Here is a 27191-nt window from a genome sequence, read left to right as displayed (position 1 = left end):
ATGTACATACTCCGGGACAACTTCTGGTCACACGACGACCCTCAGGACCAGCAACACACGCAGATGGTTGAGGACCGGCCGGACCTCTACCTCGGTGTGGATGATGGTGACCATGAATATGTTCCCTCAGTGACGTCACGCCATATTCGTACCGTTAGCAGGAGTCTCTTAGCAACAAAGCCTCCGATCATGCCAGCATTACAGGAAAGATGCTGAAAGAACTTCCGCAGGAGGCTGACGAAGTCATAGCGTTAGTTTTCAACCAGATTCTCTGCACGAAGCAATTTCCGCGAACGTGGAAGCATGCCGTCGTCACTACTGTGCCAAAACCAGGCAAGAACCGAGCTGACCCAAGAGTTACCGGCTGATCAGCCTTCTGCCAGTTCTGACCAACGTATTCGAGCGTCTTCTACTGCAAAGGCTAAGTCTGAAGATCTCTGAAGGTAACTTGTTGCCGTCAGACCAGTTTGGCTTATACCAGGGGCACTCTACGACACACCACCTTCTTCGTGTCGTGGAAGAGGCGACCACAGCGTTCAACGACCAGGAGTTTTGGGATGCAGTCTTTTTAGATGTCGCTCGTTCGTTCAGCATCGTCTGGCATAAGAGGCTGTTGTTTAGGCTCTTTCAACTAGACTCTCGCCCTCCTGTGTCATGCTGCTGTCCACGTGTCTTCAGGGTCGCACATTCGTTGTCCACATCGATGGCGCGACATCCACAGTGCGTGATGTGCATGCTGGCGTTCCATATCGATCAGTGCTGAGTCCAGTACTTTATTCCCTGTATACCTCCCCCCTGCCGACCCGAGGATCACTAGAGCCACCTATGCGGACGATAAGGTGCTGCTAATAAGAAGTAGGTACCCGCTACACTACATCATCGTCTCCAAGAAGCCTGTGATGCCTTTGAGACCTGTGTGACGAAATGGCGCTTTGGGCTTAACGCTCCCAAAAGCCAGAGGCTGATATTATCCAAGAAACATCGACCATACATCCAAGAAGTGAAACTTTTCGGCGAACCAATTCAATGAACCACCTCGGTCGAATACCTGTGCGCGATTTTCGACGCCTGACTCATCTGGCAGAGGCAGCTACATCAAGTTCGTTGGAAGGTGTCCCAGCGTCTAGGGGCACTATACCTTTCACTTAACGGAAGGCTTGTGCGTTCCATTCCTTGTAGTCTCACGATCTACAGGCTCTTTCTACGACCCATAATGGATTATATTTGTGTTGTCTGAGGTAATGCAGCGAAATCCCACATTCTCTGGCAGAAGACGCTCTAGAATAAGGCATTATGTAGGATTTTTCATGGGTGTTGTAACTTTCCAAATGGTTCATATGGCTCTGAGCACTATGGGCTGGCTGGTTCAAATGGCTCTGAGCACTATGGGACTTAACAGCTGTGGTCATCAGTCCCCTAGAACTTAGAACTACTTAAACCTAACTAACCTAAGGACATCACACACATCCATGCCCGAGGCAGGATTCGAACCTGCGACCGTAGCAGTCGCGCGGTTCCGGACTGCGCACCTAGAACCGCGAGACCACCGCGGCCGGCAGCACTATGGGACTTAACATCTCTAAGGACATCACACACATCCATGCCCGAGGCAGGATTCGAACGTGCGACCGTAGCTGTCGCGCGGTTCCAGATTGAAGCGCCGAGAACCGCTCGGCCACATCCCTCGGCTGCAACTTTCCATCGTGCTCCTTCACGATGCTGCCGAAGAACTGGAGTTCATTGACCGATTTAATGGACTGCCTAATCTTTCTACAGGCAGACATGTAGGACGAGATCTGTACAAACGCCCAGTTTCCTCAGCCAGTAGGGTGTAGGGCACCATATATGGTGGCTTTGGCCCCACACCTCCTACACACAACCTATGGCACACAAAATAATCAGATGTCTTTACACGTTTAACTCATTCCCACAGATATAGCAGTAAATGCAGTCAAGATAAACACTGCACCTCAACACACACTCAAGAGAAGATGCGATGCTGCTGTCGAAACCAGCACATTCCCTGACATAATATGGAAACGGAGCCAAGTATCCGACGTCCAAAAGGGCTCGATCATTAGCTTTCGGGCCAAGAGTGGAAGCATTTCCAAAACGGCTAAATTTGTAAACTACTTATGTGCCGTCGTGGTTAACGTATACCAAAATAGTATGGCAAAATAGTGCTATCTAAAACTGGCGTGGAGGCGACTGTGGTGCACCACGGACCTTGGATGACAGGGATGGAAGACAGGGGCACAGGCGAATAGACGTCCAAATGTAGAGGAACTGACGGGCCAGATGAAGAACTGACGGGCCAGATGAATCAAGGGGCTACCATTAGTGTCTCCTTAACGACCGTTCGGAGAACGTTGCTGCATATGGGTCTGTGGGCCCCCGCTACAGACGCCTGGTTCATGCGCCCATGTGACTGCTCTTCATCTGCGACGAAGACTGGAACTGGCACGCAGTTACCGCATTGGAGCGTGCACCGAGTGGCGCAGGTAGCCTTTTCAGATGAGTCTTGTTCTATTCTCCATCAGTTAGTTGGACATTGGCGTGTACGGCGTGAAATGTCTCAAAGCAAACACGGTGCAACATTCATCTGAAAGGTCCAGTTCGAAGGAAGGAGCATGCGGAATGTTTTCGTGGCGTTCCCTGGGCGATCTTGTCATTTTGGAAGGGACAATGGGTCAACACAAGCGTGAATTTATCCTTGGAGACCATGTCCACCCCTGTATGCGGTATGTTTTGCCTGAGCAATGACAACTACCAGCAGGCGAACGCAACGTGTCACGCAACTCGTAGTGTACACGCGACGTTAGAAGAGCTCCAGGATCAGTTTTCCGTATTCCCCTGGCCAACAAGAACCCGGATTTAAACCCAATCAAGAATCCGTGCGACTACCTTGACCAGTCTACACGCGTCAGAAACCTCGCTGGCCGCGGCACTAGAGTCGTCATGGTTCCCCATCCCACCTTCCAGAACCTCATTAACTCTCTTCCTCCCGTCTCGCAGCGGTCCGCGCTGCAAAACGTGGTTGTTCAGGCCATTAACAGGTGATCATACGAATGTGACTGGACAGTGTGATTATGAACATACATAGAATGAAATGAGGTCATGTAAACGAACTGTAGACGGAGAATAGATCAAACCTTTCTCAAACTAATTTACGAACGGTCTGTCGAAGCGGAATATAATGTTATTTTAAAAGTTACTTTGTTTTTTTTTTTTACGAAAAACAAATTTATACGTGGTGTCACATATAATGAGCAGGATTTGTTTGGCTGTCTGAACCTACCCAGAGTACAAAAAAATTTCAAATACCTGAGGCAATTACAAATATCTGAGAAAATGTTTTAGACGTCTCTCGGAAGAAACTGGCTGAAAACTAAAAATATTCCGGACAATATAAGCCAGACGCGTGCTTAACTCCTTCAGCTCATTAATTTATAAAAGTCACGTGACAGAATGTATGAATTTAAATATGTTGCAAGTGGATGTGGTCTCACAGCTTTGCGTATACCCACTTATCACTGTCACTATTGAGCCGTGGCTGGCTAGCATTATGCCTTGTGTTGCAGTCCAGTGGTGTCTTATTTCTTCTTCGGCTACCGCCATAACGTTTCTGTCTTCTCTCCGTGAGTGGCAGCAGCAGCGTGTATCGATACTAGTACTGCTGTACTATCTTTGGTGTGGCAGATATATTTCTCGGGTGTGCGGTGTGTGGCAGTCGGTCGGTTGGGGTAGAGGAGCGAGGAAGTCCTCGTGCCGCATAGACAGGCCGGAGCCGCTGGCGGCGTGCAAGCGCGGATGTGGTTGTGAGGCGCTTCTTGCGAGGATTACAAAGTCCGTCGTCCACTGATCCTGGACACTAATGTTGAGTGCTCACTTAACCTACTATCAAACCTCAACTGCTATCACATCTCTTCGTTTGATCCTGGTGGTAGCTTTCTGGGAGATTCCTACGAGCAATAACGTGTGTGCATTGAAGTCGGCAAGAATTGCAGCCATCTTCCTGTGTGGTGTTAAACTTAATTTAATTCATTCCTTCATTAGTGAAGTGTACCAGCGGTATCTTCTGCCTTGCGGCCATTGACATTCCAATGACCCGCCCTGGTCGTTGACGTAGTTTTTGGCAGTGTATTTTCCTCGTCGTGTTGATGCTATTCAGCATGGCTTGTAATTCGACAGCTGAGGTGTTGTTGGTAGTCTTGGGCGTTTATTCTGACTTGGCTTGATTGGACACCAGTATCCTGAACGTTGTGCTATTGACATCTTGTTGTCGTTTTGCTGGCCAGGTGGGGCAGAACTGACCTTTTTGGTTGGTTCGTCAACTGGCTTTTGGTTGGTTTGCCTTCTAATTAAGAAGTTTTCCGTCTGGCTGCCTGTCTCACCTAAACGTGCGTTAGTGTTACCTTCCCAGGCCGATACTTGGAATCTTCTGATCGCCGCTCCTTGTGTTTTACATAGTGATTTCCTTTTTAGTCTTAAGTACTGTGTGTGACCTTCAGCCGTGTTTTAGATTATCAAAATTGCAAGGCTTTTCTTCTTAAGCCGCTAAAAAAATTGTTTCTTGTTTGGCATGTTTCCTTCAGCCGAGTTTCAGCCTTTCAAAATTACAATTGAAAATTCATTGTGCTTAGGCCTTAAGCTGTAAAATTGTTCTCTGCGTGATGTGTGGCCTTCAGCTGAGTTTTAATCTTTCTTGAATTAAAAATTCAAAATACTTGTCTTGCCCTTAAGTCATAAGATTGTTATTCTTTAGTATGAGGCCTTCAGCCGAGTTTTACACAAAATATTTTAAGATAAGGCCTTCGGCCTTTTCAAATTGATTCTTCCTAGGCCTTGAGCCGTTAGATTGTTTTGTTGACATGCGGCCTTCAGCCGAGTTTTCAGCCTATTTAGATTAAACTTTGAAAATCTTTGTCTTGACCTTAAGCCATAACACTGTTCTTGAGTAATGTGAGGCCTTCAGCTGAGTTCTATGGGAAAAAATTTAAGCTAAGGCTTTCAGCCAACTTATACTGAAGATGAAAAAAAATTTTCTAGAGAAGTGAAACCTCCAGAAGAACTCCTGTACTCAGCTCCTTGCTTACACCTTGTGCCTTGGATTTTCGACGTGGCCTTCATCCGATGTAAATTAAATCAAAGGAGGTCTGTCGTTAAAACCTTGAGAGTTTTGATTCTTGCTTGTGTGATTGTGTGTTTTAAGAAATAAAGTTTATATGTTGAGTACAACTGACAGTAACTTATTTTGGCCCTTTTCTACTAATATAACCGCATTCGCTCTGTCCTGCTAGTCCAGGGATTTCAAGTATATTCCGATAGAATTAATTTTCGAACAGGTTATATGTGGGGAAAGAAACAAAACATTCAAGTTAATAGACACTGAAAGGCTTGTGCATGAAGCCATAGACAGCACCCCCCTTCCGCGTGCGCACAACGCTTTGACAGGAAGATGAAAATGGATAAAAGCCTTGAACTTATCATCCTAAATTTACAATCAGATGGTTCATAGACTCAGACAGCAGATGGTACTGCGATATAGACTTTGAAACAAAGTAAAGCAATAATCTTTCTTCGTTTCAAAGACTCATGGCTTAAAAATGTTTTTCTCACATTGCAATTGCATGCATACTACATGAGAACTTCCTAGATTTTATTGATTGGGAATATATCGCCCGTGAAGTATTCAGACTATCATGTTCAACACATTGTTCAAGGAGAAGCTTTTCCCAACGTGTTGTATTCTCTAATTACGTGCGAGAATGCGGCCGGATAACTTCTTTAAAACTCCACTATTTAGACAAGTAAAACCCTGAAATTTTCAAAGCACTACTTGGAAAATGCCTTAAAATAAAAGGGGGGGGGGGGGGGGTTACCTGTCGAGATGTCGGTGGTTTTCGACGTTATTGGTCATCATTCCGCAAAGTTATTCCCAGAAGATGGTTAATTGTTAGATTGTTCAATGGATCATAAATGCGTTCTCCTACTGTAATGTCGAACAAATTAGTTTAAACTCATAACGCCTCTTGACACCGAAAAATATGAAAACATACTGACAACTTTTACGGTGGTCTATTGCTCTAGTCTTTAATACCAGTATTAATTTTTACCCATAATGATTGACATCTAACTGCAGGAAAACATACACACACACACACACACACACACACACACACACATATATATATATATATATATATATATATATATGCGCATTACACATGTTTTAAAAAAGTTGTAAGAAGTAGAAGCAGTTGTCAAACAAATATAATGATTTAGGTTTGAATATGAGTTTATTTTATTTTGTATTACATTTTAACTTATAATATAGTCCAAATCGCAACAAATGGCATTTATTGCAACCAGCAGTGGACACAACCTCAAGATGTGACGTAAGATTTCTCTCATTTAGACGTCTGATCAAAATCGGTTTTAAAATGTATTATATCCTCATAGATTTTAACGTATAATACGATGTATCGAAGGCAAGTGAAACTGACTGTTGTCCACAGCAACACAGTTTGGGAACACGGACCTTGGCCGCTCTCTGCTGCCACGCATGAACAGACCTCATCCCCTCCACGCTTCACTATCGCTCTGCTTCTATGCATGGAAGCGTCGTCCTATGTGACACAGGCTATAGTCCCATTTGGCGGTATAGTCACGCTGACTTCAGGCCATGTCACGTCCAACTTTCTCTCCACGACTGCTAGATCCTTGGCAACATGCTAGCGCACCTCCATTCATTTCCACCAAGTAGTTCATATGTTACATTTCTTTATCCATAAAGTCCTTAAATTTTGTAGAGCAGTGTAGTAACAATGATTACATATTATGTTATCAGCCGCTATGATCGTTGATTAACCGATCAAAGCTTAATATGAACAAAGCTGTACACTTCTAATTAAGTGAACGATGGATGTGGATGAGTAAAAAGTGTTTTTTCTACACCTCTTCTTAGACTCTTTATGATGATACACCTCCAACACTATGCTGACGTCTGATTAACGTAATGGAAGTGATGAATCGTCCAGACAGATTAAAACTGTGGGTCGGACTGTGACCCAAGATTCGTATGGAACGTGAGCAGCTGTATGTGGTAATACGAGAGATGCCTGCTGCTCGTCGGACAGTTTTCATAATCTTCACAACGAAACAAAAGCACCATGTTTCGGAGAGCACTTGGTGACATAGCAATAAAAACGGTATACTCGTATTCACTTACAGCTTCCCATGATTTTCTAAATAGCATCGTGTCTTCTTTCCGAGGTCCTCTAACAATTGGATCTACATTGCGTCCCCGGTTCTGTACCATAATGTCATTTCGGAAGTCATAAGAAGACAGTTTTATAATGAACAGCTGAAGTGTATTAAATTACTGTATATGGAAAGTCTACTAAATCATTACCATACCGTGTGTGTTCGTATTGCCCCAATTTGTGTTTCGTTTATTAATAATTTGTCCATCGTAACCATAACACGTTTCATTGGAGAATTTTTTGTTTTCTTTTCAACACTTCATACAAATTATTGGCAGCTGTGTACTGTTTTGACGTTGTTCTGCCTAAGATACTGTGACTTTTTGTACTTTCACGTTTCACCAATTTATGAACAGATTCTGTTGCATTTGAAGCATTTTGCCCTAAACACATTGCATCAAACGTGAAATTAATGTCTGTGTGTTTTAAAGAGGAGAAAAATAAGAAACAAAGATCGAAACAAAGGAAAGAAGAAGCATGTAACCTAAGTAATTCTTAAATTATTCTCTAAAAAGTATCCTTTAATAAACATGGCAGAATCGAACTGATAATCCATAGTTACGTTCTGATGGCCTGTTTCTGCAATATTCTACAGTTCTTTGTGTTACCTTACTTTGCTGTTCAGTACTTTGTCGTGGAGTTAGTTACAGCCTGCTTTACTCCTTGGGATAACGACCTTACGCTGTGTCTAGTTCGCCACCCTGTTAGCTGTTTAACTCAAGAGGTGTCAGGTTGTCTATCTAAGACGCTCTTTAATTTGTTATTTGATAGTTTTGCTCGTATTCACATTTCCTACAGAGTTTTCCGTATCTTGTTCTTCTTTTCATCAGACAGAAGCCCGACTTCCTGTGTTTGTCAGAATACTGGGTGTCTTAGAAGTTGTCCAGAAGTCTTTCCCTGACAACAAACGTTCATAAGGCATAAGATAAGACACATAGATAAATATTTCTTATCTTGAATTGCATGTGATACATTCAAGTTTTTGTGTATATACGTATTTATCTTTACTTTACTTGTTACAGGGCTCAGTGACTTAACAACGGCGTAATCGGACACCATTTGCAAACAACATTTGCTCAAACCAGTAGAAAGCCCAACGCGTCACTGGTATCATGAGACACAGTAACCAAAAACATTCCAGAGAAAATTCCAGACGGCTTAATATAGACGACCACTGTATGTTAAAAGCATCAAGATGTGGAATGCGAAAGTAAGGAAACAGTGAATGCCTGTGATATCTCTAGAACAGGCAAACCTAGTGCGCAGACAATTGAGATAGTGAATGAAGTGTTCTTCAGAAGTCCCAACAGTGCACCACATCCTGCATAAACAGCTTCTTTCCCGTGCGTACAAGAGAACACGCTGGGCTTTCTCCTGGCTTGAGTAAATGCTGTTTGCAAATGGTGTCCGGGTACCCTGTTGTTACGTCTCTGGACACTGTAAGAGACAAATTAACCTTGAATATGCCGCATGCAATTCAAGATAACAAGTATTTTTCTATGTGTCATATTTTATGCCTGAAGACTTCTGGGACCCCCAGTACATTCTTGAACAGTTTATTACAAATATGTCACAGTTGCAGTACATATGTTTTGTCGAACGGACAGGTTCACTCTCAAGCCAGACTTATTGAGTATGAGTTTGATTCTGACTTGTGTAGTGATCGTATTTCTATTGTGACATTTGTCTGCTATCCCCGTGTGATGTATGTATTGCGAATTTTAGATGGTTGTTATTAAGGTCAGGCGTTTTGAACCCCTCGTAGTATGGGAGCTCATCATCATCATCACTTTGAGTGCAGTCTCAGTAGACCAGGCCTGACATAGAACCGGTCGGTTCTAAACAGTCGCCAAATTATGTGTGCTACAACTGTGACAGATCTGTAACAAACTCTTCGTGAAATAAAATGGTTCCTGGTCCTACATCAACAAAATGTTGAAACTGCCTAAGAATACGTTCTGTTCATAGGGCACATATCCAGGCATAGTTCACATTCATAAATATGTTTCAAATAATTAACTACTTTTCTGATAAAGAAGTTGACTGTAATATCCTTTCTAGTTTTACTCATTATGCGTGGCTCTTTTGCGACTATTACTGATTACATATTGCGATAATGCAGTGCCGCCCATTATGGAATTCTCTCTTGCTATTCGTCTTATTTGAAGTATGGCTTTATTCAGTCCTTTGTACTCACTACCAGGTGCATTTTTTTCACGTTTTTTATCTTACGATATATTTTTTGTAAGATTTTGACAGTGAAAACTTGGACACAGTTTCCGATTTAATTTCTCCAAATCTCCAAATCACGTCAATGGATAATACTAGGTCGTTGACTGCTCTATTAGTTTTTCCTAGTCACGTGCTACCATGCAGTTAAATACACGAAGTTTTTCGAAAAATATGTTGTTACCTTAAAGTCTTCAGCTTTCCACTTCTTGTCGTCGTTTATCTCTAATCATTTCTTTTTAAGTGACGCTCCTGTTGTTAAGAAATAAAGCAGAAAGAATCCATCCCGATAAACAGCCTGAGTGGCCTGAGTGGCCTCCTTAATCTCAGATATTTTTGGGATCAATGAAACTATAAGGTACGATCAAAAATTTTCGGCTTGAGGGCGTTGCTACAGCGCATATACGACTAGCGCTACTCTGATGTGGGCATAAAAGCACCGACATATAGGCAAGGGATCAGTATGGTATTTGTGTCCTTCCGACGTGCGTGCAATAAATGCGGGAACGTCAAGAATGACGACGGTATTACCAAATGCGTCCAAACAGGACCAACATGCTGTTATTCTTTTGTTGAGTGTCGAAGGACAAACACTAATAGACTTCCATCGGAGAATGAAGAAAGTGTATGCGGCAGCATATCGGTCAAAAATCACCGACGTGGAATGGTGCACCAACGGGTTCTGCTGCTTCATGATAACCCAAAACCCCATGCCGCAAATGTCGAAACGGAGAACTTACGCCAACTCGAGTGGGTGACACTCGAAAACCCCCTCTATTTTCCTAATCCCCATGCGATTATCAGGCCTTCCATCCCTTAAAGAAGACCCTGAAGGATCGACGATTCCTATCGGACGAGGACTACGCAGCAGGCAGTTAAGGACTTCTTCACGCAGCAGGACATGGTGTTTTACCAAATGGGTATCTTCACCCTGGTCCATCAGCAGGATGATTATCTTAGTACTCATGGAGTTGTGTCTGATTGGCATACCGATTCCAGACCTACGCCCTTCGAACGGAATACTTTTTATCGCCCCTGATATTAAAACGACGAGTCGTGCGGTTCTAGGCTCTGCAGTCCGGAACCGCGGGACTGCTACGGTCGCAGGTTCGAATCCTGCCTCGGGCATGGATGTGTGTGATGTCCTTAGGTTGGTTAGGTTTAAGTAGTTCTAAGTTCTAGGGGACTGATGACCTAAGATGTTAAGTCCCATAGCGCTCAGAGCCATTTGAACCATTTTTATTAAAACGACGATGTAGACCAATGGTGGTAAGGGAATAGGCAATTTTGTTGTTGCATGTTCAACACTTGTAACTGATTTCACCGAAGCAAGATCATCTATTGAAGCAAATGAATTTTTATTTTTAGTGGAACCATATGCAATCGTACTGTTATTTGTCAACGCTGTTACTCTAAACCGCACTGTATTCTTCTTTGAATATATTCTCATATAGTGTGATTTCATATACCGTTAAGAAATAATAATTTATGTGGTCACTAAAATGCATTTGCTCCATATTCCTATACATAACATTACAGCCATCAGCTACATTGCAACATGTTCATCGTTTTACAGTGGAATTGATGAAGCTGATAAGGCAATAGATTCACTTTCTCGAGGAAAGGGATTTCAATCCCTGTCTGTTCCTCCAAATTTGGATTTTCTGTGGTTTCTCTTCATCGTTAAATGCCAGAACTGCCAGTTGCCACCTCCATTACTGTCCAGTATGAGTCTGTGATGCATCTCTAATGACGTTACTGTCCAAGGCACATTAAACCCTAATCTTTCTTCCTTCCCTTCTATATCCCTTTGGTTACTATTACAATCGCTTGTTTCGGTATGTTTAATTGTAACAGCTCAAGTGATTACTCTTAATTCAGAAACTCATTTGTCAAAATATTTCTGTTCTCAATGAACCTCACAACTGTCCTAGAATGCTACTCTCCATTTACTTTTAAATGAATGGTAATTACACACGTGAATACTTCGTAGCGCTCAACCCATAACGACATCTGTAGTGGAACGAAGTCGTGCGTCATATATGTCTGCGAAGACAGTTGACATTCATATGTGTTCCATAATATTTTAGTTGTTTACCTAACGTGAAAACGATCTAAATGGGAAGCCAGCTGACTATATTATCACATATTTCGTTATGAGTTCATTCCTTCTCCTGAACGCACCATTGCATCATAATCTAGGACGGACATGTCAGCCTACATGACGTTAGATACACAATATACGAATCTCTTATGTGATGAATGCTATTCTGGTCGAAATACGAAATACTTCGATGTAAGCCAAACACCTCATAATATTGTTTGAATCGGACCGTTATCTTTCTTGTTTATGTTGTACATGAATATTGCTATCAAATGTCTTTTACAACTGAACTATATTTTTGTTTCTACCTAAACACTTTTCATCTGCTTGTTTGAGTCATCTTCAGTGGACTGCAATTGAAATATTTATTACAATAGTTATTTGCTTGGTTGTGAATATTTTTTTGCATCATTTGGTTCAAAATGGCTCTGAGCACTATGGGACTCAACTGCTGAGGTCATTAGTCCCCTAGAACTTAGAACTAGTTAAACCTAACTAACCTAAGGACATCACAAACATCCATGCCCGAGGCAGGATTCGAACCTGCGACCGTAGCGGTCTTGCGGTTCCAGACTGCAGCGCCTTGAACCGCACGGCCACTTCGGCCGGCTGCATCATTTGGATTTAGATATGTAGTGTTCCTGGCAGCACTTTTACGTTGAAAGGCTGCAAGTCTAAGCTGTTTAAGACCACTATTATTGATTTGCTTATATTAGTATTTTACCTTAGATACGGTTTGAATATGAGACTGATGTCGACTTAAATCATTGTTTGAATTCGCTGACAAACTACTAGGTTCCTCCTAATTGGAGAGACGATTTACATTTATGCGACGTACAAAGACAAGTGCACATGAAGTTGAACCACGCCTAGCAATTAGACTACTATTCAAAAGCACTTGCGATTTGGTATTATGGACTTCCTCAAGTTTTTGTTCCGTGATACAGTGCAGCTTAATGCTAGCAGAGATTAATAGATGGTTCGATGATGTAATGAGGAACAGTTCTAGGAAAGTAGGAAAAATACAGTTCAAGGGAAAAGAAAGAAGACGGACCATGATCGAATTATCTAAGTGGGACGGAAATCAGGTGACGTGACGTACATGTACAGGCAAACAAATGATTACAACTTCTTAAAAAAATGGGTGATATGTATAAGAGAAAGCACTCCACACGCTGAGCAATGACGCTTTGGTCAACCTCTGATCTTTATGCAAGCAGTTATTCGCCTTGGTACTGATTGATAGAGTTTCTGGATGTCCTCCTGAGGGATATGATGCCAAATTCTGCCCAAATGGCACGTAAGATGAACGGAATCAGAAGCTGGACGTAGGGCCTCGCTCTTAATGCTCCAAACGTTCTCAATCAGAGAGCGATTCGTCGACCATGTTGGGAAAGGCAGTGTTTGGCAAGCACTGCTTGTCTAAGCAGTAGAGATTCTCGATGCTTTCTGGTGGGCACTATCTTGCTGAAAAGTAAGCCCAGGATGGCTTGCATGAAGGATAGCTAAATGGAGCGTAGAACATCATCGATGTACCACTGATCTGTAAAGGTGCCGCGGATCGCAACCAAGCGGGTTCTGCTATGAAAAGAAATGGCATCGCAGATCATAATTCCTGGTTGTGGCGCCGCATGGCGGGTGAAAGACACGCTGGTATCCCACCGCTCTCCGCGACATCTGCAGATAGGTCCTTGCTGGTCATCGGAGCAATATTCGAAGCAGGACTCATCACTAAAACAGTTCTACTCCAGTCATTGACGCTGCAGGCTGAAGACGTGTCTGGAGACGCACCGCAGGAGGACATCCAACAATTCTATCAATCGACGTTGAGCGAAATATGTCGACTCCACTGATAGAGCCCATGTTAATACTAGCTGTCCCACATTTTATGTGTAGATAGTTCTTCAGGAAACTTGGAGGTCTCCTTTGTCTTATTTACTTTAGAGGGTTCCGACTGGAGGGTCCAGAGACTAAACCACCTAACATTTCGTATTAATGAAAGAACATAACAATAATGGGGCAAAACATTTATCATAGAGGCAATAACAAACGCACAACTTGTCAAGTATGGACTATGGATTCAAATTTTGTGTTACAAGGACTACGTCATAAGTAAACTGTAAGCAATGGTATAGTTACAACGACCCTTGCACATAAGTATTCGACATCGTTAAATAAAAAGATCAAAACATTATTACAATTACAATATTACAACTTACAGTATTATAAAACATTAGTTAGAACGACGTGTGATCGGTAACGTAAATGAACGTGTGAAAACGATGGTTAGAGTATCGTACACCATACGTCAGCCTCATTTTGTATAAAGTATGCCCAACTGAAATGGAGACCTCCGCTGGAGCGGATTTGTATATAAATGTAGTTGGTGAACGTGTATGCCGAGAGATGTCGTGGTGGTATTCCCAGTTGCACAAATGGTGTTAACAGCTTCGCAGCAGTTTCCTAGTTTTTTGGAGAGTTTAAGCACTGAGATCCTTAACCGAATTCTTCAAGCAAGAGGGGAGCATGCTTCACACGCTTTTACCAGGGTGAAAAAGATGTACCGTGAGCAGTATATCGCACGGTGAACAATATTCCGGTGGTCTCAAGATAAACATCAAGGACATGCTACGCCACGGGCAGGCGCATGTTGTCACCATCAGTGTCACGATTTCCGCTGTGGAGCAGCTCATAGACTCGCATCGTCGGAACACCACACGTGACATTACTATTGGACTGGGCTGTAAGCAAAGGAGCTGTGTATCCCATAATCCACGAGAAGCTTCGTTATAGCAAAGTTTGTGCACAGTGAGTGCCCAAGCGTCTTGCAGAGAATCAGAAGACGACGAGAAGGGTGTTTGCCTGACCCATCTGTTGAGATACGTGGAGAAAGGAACGGACTCCTTTGATCAGATTGTAGCATGTATGAAACACGATGTCAGAATGTTGACTCTCCTCCTCTCCTCCCCGCAGCCTAGTCCAAATAAAGCCCTCTCTGCTCCAAAAGCTGGAGAAGTGATGCTCAGTTTTTTTTTCTTTTTTTCGAAGACAGGTCTCTATACATGGATCAAATATCGAATGGGATAGTGAATTTACAGGACAACGTTAGGCCACCTGTGACCTAGAAGACTCCCGAGCTCCTTCAGAATTTTTGATGGGAGGTCCTGGAACTTCCTCCTTACAGTACCAATATCCCCATGTGGCTTGCGTATCTTCGGCCCCTTAAGACGCTCTCTGGAAGGTTAGAGGTTCACCTGTGACAAGGAGGTGCAGTTCACCGGGGAATACTGGACCCGTCAACAACCAAGGTGTTTCTACATTGAAACCATCCATCTCTTCCAACGCCTTTAAGATCAGTGTATATATGTCAGTGGCAATTATGAGCACTTGTAATGTCCCACATACGCTATAATTACAATATTGTTATTATAATTTCTTTACCCATCACTGTGGTCTCCCTTTAGTTTGGGCACACATTGTATTACCGACGTGGTAACAGTGCCGATTTCGGACGCTTATGTTTGTGCAGATCATTGAGGTAATTGACGAATGAGTGTGTTTGTCGCGGAAGTAGCTTTTGCATAAAAGCTTTCAGATAGGAAGCGGATCGCCTCTGGAACAGTTTTTATGTGTAATTGTTTGTGAAATTTTGTCTTCCTAATAAACTATGGATCATTTATTACGATTCACAATGACTTATATTAAATAACTGAAGGTCGTTGACTTGCGTTGACGCTGAATGTCCCGATCTGTGGCAGACATATAACATAGCTGGCGGTCTCTTACAGATTTATGGGTAGTTGCTTGCTCAGATATCATCAAAAAACTGTGTGAGAAACCTACGGTAGCCACAACAAGATCCTGAAGATGATCCCATCAGAAGGGTCGAAACTTCGACTGAAGAAATATGGTTCAAAAATGGTTCAAATGGCTCTGAGCACTATGGGACTTAACATCTGTGGTCATCAGTCCCCTAGAACTTAGAACTACTTAAACCTAACTAACCTAAGGACATCACACACATCCATGCCCGAGGCAGGATTCGAACCTGCGACCGTAGCAGTCCCGCGGTTCCGGACTGAGCGCCTAGAACCGCTAGACCACCGCGGCCGGCGAAGAAATATAACACGTCCTAACAACCCAGAAGATTTTAACTTCTGAGTTACAAATCCCAGTCTTCGTCTTCCTTCATAATTAATATTCTCCGCTAGTATCTTCCTTGTAGTATTAACTGCGCTCTACCTTTTCTCATACTAAAAGTTTCACGTACTAGCGATCAAGGAGTCAACAGAAACGACGAATCTTAAAATGGGCGGTTTATTCAACAACAATATTTGAAATATACGTAGCGGAAAGACGTTTGTAAGGCACTAAATACCATCATTACAGTGTTTTTCTCCATCGATACTTAGTATGAAATCCAAGTACATGTAGGGAAAATGATCCAGTTTCACATATCATTGGAGTGGGTGTACTAACCCATATTGACAAAAGTGAGAAAGTAAAACTGTTAAGGGAATATCATTGGCATCACCTAAAATAATTAGGCGAAACCACGCGTGCAATGTTATATATACAGGTGCAAAATGTATCAACGAGCTACATCAGACTTTTGTCGAACTCAGCAGGGAAGGAAGGGAGTAATTTCGGCGCACCCTCACGGAAATTTCAAAGGAGTTTCATCTGTGCTGGTACACTAGAGAAAGTGAACTGGAAAAGATTAAATCCAATCATCATTGTGGTAGCTTACACCAACTGCTGTAAAGTGCAATGTACAAATCCAACAGACCGAAACTCTAGTCATCTGTTACGGGGTATTGCAGTTGACGGTGACAGAAAATCCTTACATTAGGTAATAAGGCTGTGTCTTCTTTGTCATGTTCGGCAATAGAGGACACCGGTCACGAAAATGAAAGCCTCACACCGCACAGAAGATTAGACGGTTGAAACAATGTCGAAATTTGCCTGTGCACGGGTGGAAGTTTTGTGGTGCCGTCCACCACAGAACACGATACACCACTCAGATGAGCGTCGTGGACCTGGCGGATGCTCGGTGAAAGCTATTTGCTTGAAGGTACTTTAGCTCCTATGACATTCGATGGATGCGCTGTTACCGTCAGAAGTAGTTTTTTCTTTAGGTTCAGACCATTAATTCTGATAAATGGCATAATGAATATTTTGGGGAATGTCAAGCTTAATGGTTTGGTTAGTTGACATTCAACGCTAGTTAAGTAAAGGGAAAAACACAGTTTCAACATCAGCTGTTATTATCTGAACCTTTACATCTAATGATTTCGGTCGTGGATCATCTTCACAGAATATAACGCAAAAACATCAAGTGAAAACGTAAATCGTTTTTATTCCTGGCTCTTGGAAAATTCAAACTGTCCTGATAGGTATAAGAAAAGAACACATGTTCCAGAAAAGTCCAACAGATATGTGCTCAACTTAAAACAGTTAACTTAATAATGCACAAAGAGATCTACAGGTACATTATTACATTTACACATTTTTACATTAACTGTTGAGTTACTACTGGAGTTTTCTGGAACATGTTGTGTTCTTTTCTTATGTGATCTATTAGGACGTTTTCGATTTCGAAGCCAGAAAAGAAAATTATTTGTTTATTCTCTTGATCTGTTTTTTGCGTTATTGCCTTTGAAGACGGTCCATGGCCGAAACCGGTAGATATTAAGGATCAAATAAAAACAGTTGATGGTGAAAATGTGTTTTTCCAAAATAACGTTTCTTAATCTGTAGCAACAGTCTGAAATCTAACCTTTTCTGTATGAATATGATAAATCTTTCGTGGAATGAAGTAAGTTGTCATGCTGTTCTCTTATGATTATTATTGTTATTATTCATAATTGTTTATATTATTACTTTCGTTTGTAAATTTTATAATTTAAAGTCTTATTATTTTGATTTTTCTTAATAATTTCTGTATGTTTCTTGACGTGTTACACGAACAAAAATAAAATGGCTCTCCACGCAGCAAAGAGCATTACAGCGAGATCCGAAAACAATCATGTGGCTCTGATGAATTCTTCACGTAAGGTTATGAGTTGAACATAAGCGACCGTATTCAAAATAAAGTAACATGTTACCTACATGCTGGATGGATCTGGCAAAAGATAGGCTTTATGCGTTCTCTACTCTTCAGGAAGAATGTAGATTAATTCTGTCTACATCGCGTTCATAGTTAGAAACAGTACACAACCATTGCGGGAAAATAAATCAACGTGCACCATGAGGCGGACGCGCATAATCTTCAGAACGGACTTGCGGAATATCCCGGTTACACAGAGTAGGTGTTGTGAACATCACAATAACCAAATTCCGGAGCACTGTAATTGGCCATCACAAACATAGCTGTGTAATTTGGCTAAAGCATAGCAAGAATAGGATGCCTACACGAAAGAATCGGACGGGAAAGAGTAGAGACAGACGTGGCCATAAGGGTAAACAAAGGAAGATGAGAACTAGAAGTCCCATCGACTATGAGGTGCACTGAGGTGACAAAAGTCATGGGATATCTTCTAATATTGTGTCGGACCTCCTTTTGCGTAGTGTAATGCAGCAGTTCGACATGGTATGGAATCGCCAAATCGTTGGAAGTCCCCTGAAGAAGTACTGTGCCATTCTGTCTCTATAGTCATCCGTAAATGTGGAAGTGTAACCGGTGCAGGATTTTGTGCACCAACTGGCCTCCCTATTATGTTACATTAATGGTCAGCGGGGTTCATGCCGGGCTATCTGGGTTGGCAAACCATTCGCTCGAATTGTCCAGAACGTTCTTCAAACCAATTGGGAAAAGCTGTGGTCGGTGACATGACGCATTGTCATCCATCAAAACTTCATAGTGGTTTGGGAACATGAAGTCCATGAATGGCTGCGAATTTTTTCCAAGTAGCCGAATATGCTGATTTCCAGTCAGTGATCATTTCACTTATAACAGAGGACGCAGACCATTCCTTGTACGTGAACATAGCCGACACCAGTATGGAGCCAACACCAGCTTACACAGTGCCTTGCTAACAACGAAGGACCATGGCTTACTAGGGTCTATGCCACATTCTAACCCTACCATCCGCTCTTCCGAATTCAAATCGGACCTCATCTGACCAAGTAACGGTTTTTCAGTTCTCTATGGTCCAGTCGATATGGTCACGAGCCCGGTAGAGGCGCTGCAGGTGATATCATGCTGTTAGCAAAGGCACTCGAGACGACCGTCTTCTGCCATAGTACACTGACGTCAAATTTCCCCTCGTTTTCCTAACGGACACGTTCTTCGTACGTCGCACTTTGACTTCTGCGTTTTTTTCAAGCCTTGTTGCTTGTCTGTTAGCACCGACATCTCTGCACAAACACCACTGCTCTCTGTCGTTAAGTGAAGGTCGTTGGTCACTGCATTGTCAGTGATGAGAGTTACTGTCTGAAATTTGGTATTCTCGGCACACTCTTGACTCTGTGGATCTCGGAATTTCGAATTCATAACGATTTCCGAAATGGAATATCCAATACGTCCGGCTCCAACTACCATTCCGCGTGAGACCATAATCAGGTCGAAAGCCTTTTCACATGAATCATCTGAGCACAAATGTCAGTTCCGCCCTTCTGTAGCCCATATAAGCAATACTACGGCCATCTGTATATGTGCATATTGCTATCCAGTGACTCTGGTCACGTCAGTGTAAATTAGTGACGGAACGCAAGCTCGAAACGGGGAAGGAAGGAGAAGGAACTCTCCTGAGGATGTAAGAAGCCATCCAGGTACTCAGCTACTTAAGCAAACTGGGGAAGACCTAAATCTGCATGGCCAGACGGTGACCCGAACCACCGTCCTTCCAATGCAGATCCAGTGATATTTCTGCGGCGGCGCATCATTCGGTAAGGATTCGGAATCATGTTCTAGATGCTTATTTTTTATAATTACGATGACTCCATCGCCGAATTCCTCGTCCAGCACAGGTAAGGAGACAGAAACCTGCGGCGCGCAGCAGCGGAGGGGCCAAGTGAAACCCGCGCCTGCTTGAGATGCATGCCGTGGCGCCGGGCACCCTCGGCCACCTATAAATGCGACCACCGCAGGCCGGCAGTCAGTATCGCAGCAGCGACAACAGCAGCAGCAGCAGCCGCAGCCCAGCACCCACCAAGCAACATGTTCGCAGTCAGGATGGTGAGTGCCACGCCGGCGCGTCGAGGTCAGATCGTCTTTTCAAACAGAGCCTGGCGCTTTTGGCCGTCGAAAAATTTCGATGCCGACAGCACAGTAACAATGTCCAGGTTTGACCTAGAACAGGCATATATCTACGCTATATATTGCCATCGATCTAAATAAGCGCGATATCAACCGAGTTACCTCGCCGATCTGTAGTGATGTTTCAGCTAGTCTCTTATTTACTGTCTTCCGGCAGAACTGAAGAATCCCATTGAGTTATTTGCCGATACGTCGCGACACATCGATCAGCTTAGTTGGCTGATATCCCGAGAATTCTTCAGTAAAATTCTCTGCCACAACGTACATTCACATCTAGAAAGAAACAGTTTCATTTTCTACGCAGCAAGGTCAAACATGATACAAAAAATGGGTATTAGAGCCAGGCACTTCCTATCGAACCGCACTAGGCGATAAACTGATCGTCCACCAGTTCAAGGAGCTTTGTTAGCGTTCAACAAGCCTTCTCTGACAACTTAAATATAGAGCATACTTCACAATCCCTTCGAATAGTGTTTCCTACATTGGAAGAAACAACTACTGACGCCTACCGGCTGCATGAATGCTATGATAATGCACTTTGGGAGATCTTCGTGAAGCAACGTAAAACTCTAAATACTTTTTTAGGCAAAGAAGCCGTGAGTTTTAAGTTTGAATTACTTTACTACGAGCACTGCATTGGATCATAAAATATCACCCAACATGGAACTCTGCTGCAGTGATATTCACTGTTACGCAGACGCCTAGAAATTTAATGGTACTTGTAAAGAAAAAGATAGAGAAAGACAGATAGAGGAACAGTTAGAAAGAGACAGAGAAAAAGGAGAGGGTGGGGAGAAACTAAACTTGATTTAGAGTCAACACTTTATTGACTCAAAAGCGTGTTGATCGTTGTTTATGGATCATGTTACTCGATCTGTAACCACCCGCTTGACAAGGTAATTTGTATTGCGTCGTTAAGTGTGTCAGTACTGACATACGGCTAGCTCTTTACCTGCCCATGTATCTCTGAGCACGTAATAGCTGCCACGACATAAGAAGCGGTTTGTGTGGATATCTGGAGTAATTCATATGAGGTTAATTGAGGTTTTTATCATGTGCTTAATGGGTCTATCTGATTCAATAAGAAAGTTTCCCACCCATTTCATAAATTGCGTCCGTAAAATGAGATTTACTGCTCTGTAATCAGCTGCTGAATTCAGCTAGGAGAAAAAGGGAAGTAGGTTCGGTTGCACGGATCTGCAAAGAACGTTTTCTGTGTTCCGTGACAGACGTAGTACACTTTCCCATAAATGTGAAAGTTTATACTAGTACAGATAGTGGGAGCCACTGTTCTGTGATTATGTATATGTCAGCCAATGATGTGCTAACTTGCGAGATTTGGAAGCGAACCAAATCCGAACCCAACCCTTGTGCCAAGTGAACGACTGTTGGTCTGGTACGGTGGTCAACTTTGGTGTGCTTTGTGGATAATTTCCCGCGAACTTCTGCGCTGGTATCCGCTCTGTATCACTTCCATTTAGTTTCTAACACGAAAATGCACAGTGTTAGTGCTGGCAGATGGAGGGCATGAATTTCTTTTTATCCTACGTTGCGATAAATAATGTCTGGGTGCAAATAAAAATGATGTGCAAATTCAAGAACAGTGGCTCCTCATCTAATGTTTAAACCGCCAATATAACGCGAAGAAACAGACATGTAAGTAGGTAGGCAGATAGTGAAAAAAACACAGAGGAAAGTATTTGGGGAAGGGGGAGGCGGAAATCCGAATAATAGTAGCCGCAAGGGAGGAACCGCCTAAGTCATATCATGGCGATAAATCTAAAATAACCTGCTGAAACATTGTTACTGGCAGCACGGGTGTATGCAGGAGCAATTAAGCTATCCTAACAACTACCACTTTTCTCACGGCTCATATCATCCAGTACGAGAAGATACGAACGAAAAACTTTAGGATTCTTTCTCATTTTGAAACTGGAACATAACTGACCAGCACAAAGGCAATCATTCGTTAATGCTGAACTACACTGACAAAACACAGTCCACAATGCAAATTTATACTTTCTCTACAGACAACATAACAGTTCGCGAAATGATTATACCCTAAGAGAATAGAAAATCAAGAAACCAATAAGTCATAGGTAGATTACGCAAAGAGAATTTTCTGACTAGAGGAAACTACTTTCGCTCGCCATAACTGTTAATTCTTTGATTACTATGGGAGAAGGCTCATCAAACTAGAACACATCAAATATTAGTTTACTTTATTACACCAATAAATAAAAGATTTGCTGATCTTTGACAAAGTTCTTTGCCACAGGAGTACTGGATAATGTACAACGGTCATCGACTATGAAAGCATCACTCGATGCGCTAAGTAATAACCTGTTCTCTTGAGGTACAATGCTCGTCATTTACAACAGTACAAGTTCATCTGAAGCTTTAACAACTCATTGGTCCTACTTCGTGATACTGACTCTTTCAGATGAGATCATGACCTGGGCTGAGCTCTTGCATGCTCGACATTATATTGACCGTAGTATGAGGACGTTGCTATTCTGAGGGGGAGGTGTGGTCTTCAGGAGTGCATCACACTGATTGTCGCGGATTGTAGCGAGACCTCGCTGATTTCTGTGGTATCGACATGGGTTGCCGAATTTGGTGTCGCACCACGATCTTTGCACAATACCACACAGAGGGATGCATATAAGTAAAGTAACAGTGATTAGTAAATTATGCAGATGGCCAAAACAATTGATGTTAAAAATTATAAAATGTTAAACTGTCTTTAATACCAAGGTCGCTTTGAACACTGCAGTGCTTTACTAGGCGTGGTCCTGTGGGAGGTAGTATGTGGTTGCCTTTCTCCGACCTTTAGGGGGACATACGCTTCAACATGGACACGGTGCATCTTGGCATTCCTCGTATTAGCAAACGTTGCCAGAAATGAATCGAGTGATAAAAGACAACAATCATAGAGCAGACTGGGTATCTATCTCACGACCTATGGAAGTTAAGTCAAGTACTTTACTAATCGCTTGAGACGCACTCGGTGAGGCAAAGTTGCCAAAATTGGATTGGTTGTACGTGGTGTAAAAAGGAATAAATGAACATAAATAAAATAGGACGTCGGAATGTGGAAGGAGTACATACTCCACACTATTGGTGGATAGTGGCACGCCACAGCACTGCAGCATAGTAAATTCACTGGATACTAGCACTGCATACATGTGCCTGTAAACAAACAAAAAGTTAGTTATAAGTCTTTATTTTTTCTTGGTGATAATTAAAACTGTGTAACTACTTCTTGTAGCCTTACTGAATGAGGTAGGGCCGCTGCCGCCCTCCAGAGTGCCCGGTGTGCAGCCGTGTGTGCGTGGTGTTGCAGGTAGTGGTTCTGGCGGCGTGCGCCGTGGCCCGCGCCGGCGTGGTCCCCGCCGCCCCCGTCGTGGCTGCCGCCCCCGCGGCGGCGCTGGCCTACTCGCGCGCCGTGCCCTACAACGTGCCGCCGTACGCAGCCGCAGTCAACGTGCAGACGCGCGCCCTTGCCGCGCCTCTCGTCGCCGCTGCCGCCCCCATCGCCGCCCCCCTGGCCGCTGCCCCCGTCGCCGCTCCCCTGGCTGCCGCCCCGGTGGCTGCACCCCTCGCAGCGGCACCCTTCGCCTACGCCGCCCCCGCCGCGCTGTCGGTGCACCCACCGGCGTTCGCGCGCTACGCCGCCCCCTTCCTGATCTAGACCATTCCTGACTGACGACGCACACGCTGCTTGTCTTCTTTTGTACATCGCCACTGTTACTCAATAAAAACCACTGCAACTAATGCCTTATCTTATTTCATTCACTACTGTTCCGGACCTACCCACAGTTAATTTGAAATGGCATTAATAGTACTCCGTATTAAAAATTCAGGGTGTACTATTAATGTTGGATCTCAAAACCACGAACCCCATGGATACGCCTATATTGTGGTCGTTGGACGTAAAAGTAGTCCACAGATTCATTTTATGTCTGATGTGAGCTTAACTTTACGAGTAACAAAAAAATCTTTGAGAAATGTCTGTTAACTACTGTTTGCTACAAAAACAATAACACAAATGAGATGCACATAATACGTCCACGGCATGAGTTTTGCTACCTTCACACTAGGCAGAAATAGTACAGCGCCATCTTGAAAATTCTCTCGTTCGTAAGCATCAAAGCGTCTGCTTATTACAATTTCTGCAACCTGTACAACCCCAATACGGGACATCAATGAGAGCCCCAAACATTACATCAGTATTTTATTAATTGAAATGCATGCACAATGCAGTAACCAGAAATGTTGCGTTAAACACTTTAGTGCAAAATATCGGTACTGCATCAATAACTTTGAATATAACGCTACAGTGCTTCTTTAAAAAGAAAACATTCAAAATGTCATACATAGAAGATTAACATATATAATTATATCATGAAGCTAAACTCGTATTTTCTCGCTTATTTTTCTTTAGCTAACAGTCCCTTCTCATTCTCAACAATTACAAAATAATTTCTGTCAGTCGTAATTATAAGTTACAACTTACACGTGTTGCCTTCAACAAATTGTTACTGACACTCTGTATGCAGAGATATTCCTTTTATCATCTTTCTAGACAAACACAGAGCTTTTTAACAGGCTTGGAAGTTTAATTAGAGATTATTGCATCAATGTTAATTGTATGTATTCAGCAACAGCTGATGTTGAGTGTCAACCGTTGACGACTGACATCTGCTGTGTACACGTAATGTGCTATTTTCCTATGTTAAAAATATGGTTCTGACGATTGTCATTCTGAATCAATATAAGATTAAAATAGCATTTTTGACCAAAATTGTCAAAAAAATCTGTTATTTTTTCGTAACTGAAGTTTAGAAACAAGTAATTTTCAGGACTTTGTCACGTGATCTAAAACGCTGTTATTGGCTGAAGCACAGTGACGCCACAGATTACGGGCGTGCATACGTTATAAGAGAGTTAGTCGAAGTTACTAATGTTTTCCCACACTTTTTCTGCACGTAGTTTCGGTATTTAGTGATGGAAAATTCATTTACAACTTTTGAGCAACAATAAAAAGTGTCGTGTAATTCTTGATACGCAATGGTAAGGGAGAAGGGCTATAGAGTGGAGCAGCAGCTGTCGCCTTAGGAAAGATGGGCAGGGGCTGAAACGATTAGGGAACGAGTAAATACAGTAAATGGAAGCTTTATTTAACTTTCAGCTTTCTTCAAGTGTGCAAAAACTCTTTACGAATGACCATACATCGATGAAGTCCAGCTAATACAATAGAAACAAGATCATCATAGTGTGAAGCTCTCTTAATTAATGCAGGAGCGATAGTGACAGGTCAGAGATTGGGATGGGCCTCCGTTGCGACTGGGATGCGCCTCATTGCGTATCGGCTGTATGGCTGCCACCGACCGTCTTATATCGTGGCGGCAGTGCGCGCTCTTTGTACGCGTCTGCTGGAGGTGTGGCTCACCAGGCATGCTCCATTGGGTCCGTCGGATCCTGGACTTACACTGTCTATCTCTGATGGAAACTTGCGTTGCTGTTACCAGTTGTGGGATGCTAGTGCGATGGTATCATTCTATGATACCACAGAAATGAATTTTATGAAGCTTGATGGTGGAAATCCTCTGGAAGTTGACGTTTTTATGGTCTCTTCGTTTTTCGAAAATATCCCCAAATACTTATGTTCCAGAAATGAGAGACATGAAAACTGCAGTGCAAAGAGTGGGATAGAAATACCTCCACAATGCAATAAGTCGCAAAATAGTCTTTGAGGGAATCTAGAACGAGATTATTGTCTCAGGCCATGCTGAAAAGCTTTTCATGGCAACTTGTGAAAGCCTGTACAGTGAAACACTGTGGAAACTATTTCATTTAGAAGATAATTCTGATTGTTAATTGTTGTGGTTCTTGTCAGCGCTACTACTGTCTTCCAGGTGACTCTGTTCTCAGTTATCAGATTTTGGGACAGCGTAATAACACTCTTGGCGAACAGCAGAACATTATCGTATTAACCTTCAGCAGCTTTACACCTTACAGTTTTTCTGTTCCTCCAGGTCAATAATTTAAACAATCAGAAAATTATGTCTAAAAATATGCAGTTGATGCATCAGAACCTTAAAATATCCTTTGTTCTATTGCAATCTCAATTGCTGCTCAAATACTATAATTTAAAAGTGCTTGAGCAGGTCCAATTTTCATTTTATCGTAATGCCATGGTCTTACGACATTTCCTGGTAGTTTCCAAACAGTTTTGGATTTTAATCATTAGTCTTTACAATAGCTTCAATGAAGACAATTCGAAATGGCAAATTATTGTCTTCACCGACTTGTTTGGGAAGAATAATGTGTCGGCAATTGTTTAATGGTGTCTCAGATTATTCAGAATGTAGGGTCTCATTTCCAACAGGCATGAGGTACAGTTTCTTAACACCACCCTTGAGATTCATCAGAAATTGAAGCTAATAAATGAATGTACATGTCGAAATGTAATATGGCATGAAATTTAAAGCTCTTATGTGATTATATTACGAATAAAGTAAACTTAAAAAGATATTAAGCGAAGAGAACTAGAAAGAAATTTTGCTCCTAATTAGGATCGATGTTGCGAACAACGGATTAGAGGTCCATCGTGCTAAGTGTTATGCTACAAGCAACATATTCATATGAAGTGTTTACTTACCTTAAAATGATCCTCAGAGAAATAAAGACCAGTAGTGAACATTACATCACTTGCGTCTCTATGAGCGAGGTGTAAACGCATTTTACACACCTTCTCATTCATTCGAAAATTCAGAAACAATTCTTTATGATGTACATGTATGATACATGTACATGTGGTACTACCCAAGGTCTGTAACCCATTTTCCGAAACATAAATTCCACAACAAGATATCGCTGTGTGTGGCCCTTACGACGATATGAGCACCGTGCTGGCCAGTGACGTCACAGGCATCGCATTACTCAAATGGAGGGTTTTATATTGAATGTCATATCCGTAAAAAAAAAAAAAAAAAAAAAAAAAAAAAAAACTGAAATTCGAGTGGGGAAAAATTATCTGCTGAGCACAAAGTGACATAATTAACCACTAAAAACGGTATCCATAAAACAGTGGAATTTCTTGTTGCCCTTGGTTCGGAGCGGTGTTAGCAGTGGCTGGTTTAAATAACGCCACTTTCACTGTTGTCGCAACTTTTAAATGTTCAAAGTATTGTTCAGTAATACCTAGATCGTATTATTTAAGTTTATCAGTGCTTAGACCATTTGCTTAGAATATTTCTAAGGCAAATTTAAGCTTAAATATAGTGTATCAACTGAAACCCGGCCGAACAGCCCATGAACGCCCAAC

General features: G+C 42.5%; 1 protein-coding gene across 1 annotated transcript; it reads left to right on the top strand.

Moving 5' to 3' along the window:
• Positions 1-23635, top strand: LOC124606193 (calphotin-like). Its single transcript, XM_047138161.1, has 2 exons — positions 1-153; positions 23205-23635. Exons 1-2 carry the CDS (start codon positions 1-3, stop codon positions 23550-23552), a joined length of 501 nt encoding a protein of 166 aa, XP_046994117.1. The 3' UTR covers positions 23553-23635.
• Positions 23636-27191: the final 3556 nt, after the last annotated feature.

This window comes from Schistocerca americana, chromosome 3 (genome assembly GCF_021461395.2).
Source record: "Schistocerca americana isolate TAMUIC-IGC-003095 chromosome 3, iqSchAmer2.1, whole genome shotgun sequence".
NCBI classification, from domain to species: Eukaryota; Metazoa; Arthropoda; class Insecta; order Orthoptera; family Acrididae; genus Schistocerca; species Schistocerca americana.
This window is presented reverse-complemented; position numbering and strand designations above follow the sequence as displayed.

What these genes read in the sequence shown, in the direction of transcription:
- LOC124606193 (XM_047138161.1), top strand. Translation starts at nt 1, where the DNA reads ATGTACATACTCCGGGACAACTTCTGGTCACACGACGACCCTCAGGAC. An exon ending in CGTCACGCCATATTCGTACC is followed by an intron (nt 154 to 23,204) that starts GTTAGCAGGAGT and finishes GTGGTGTTGCAG; the next exon opens with GTAGTGGTTCTGGCGGCGTG.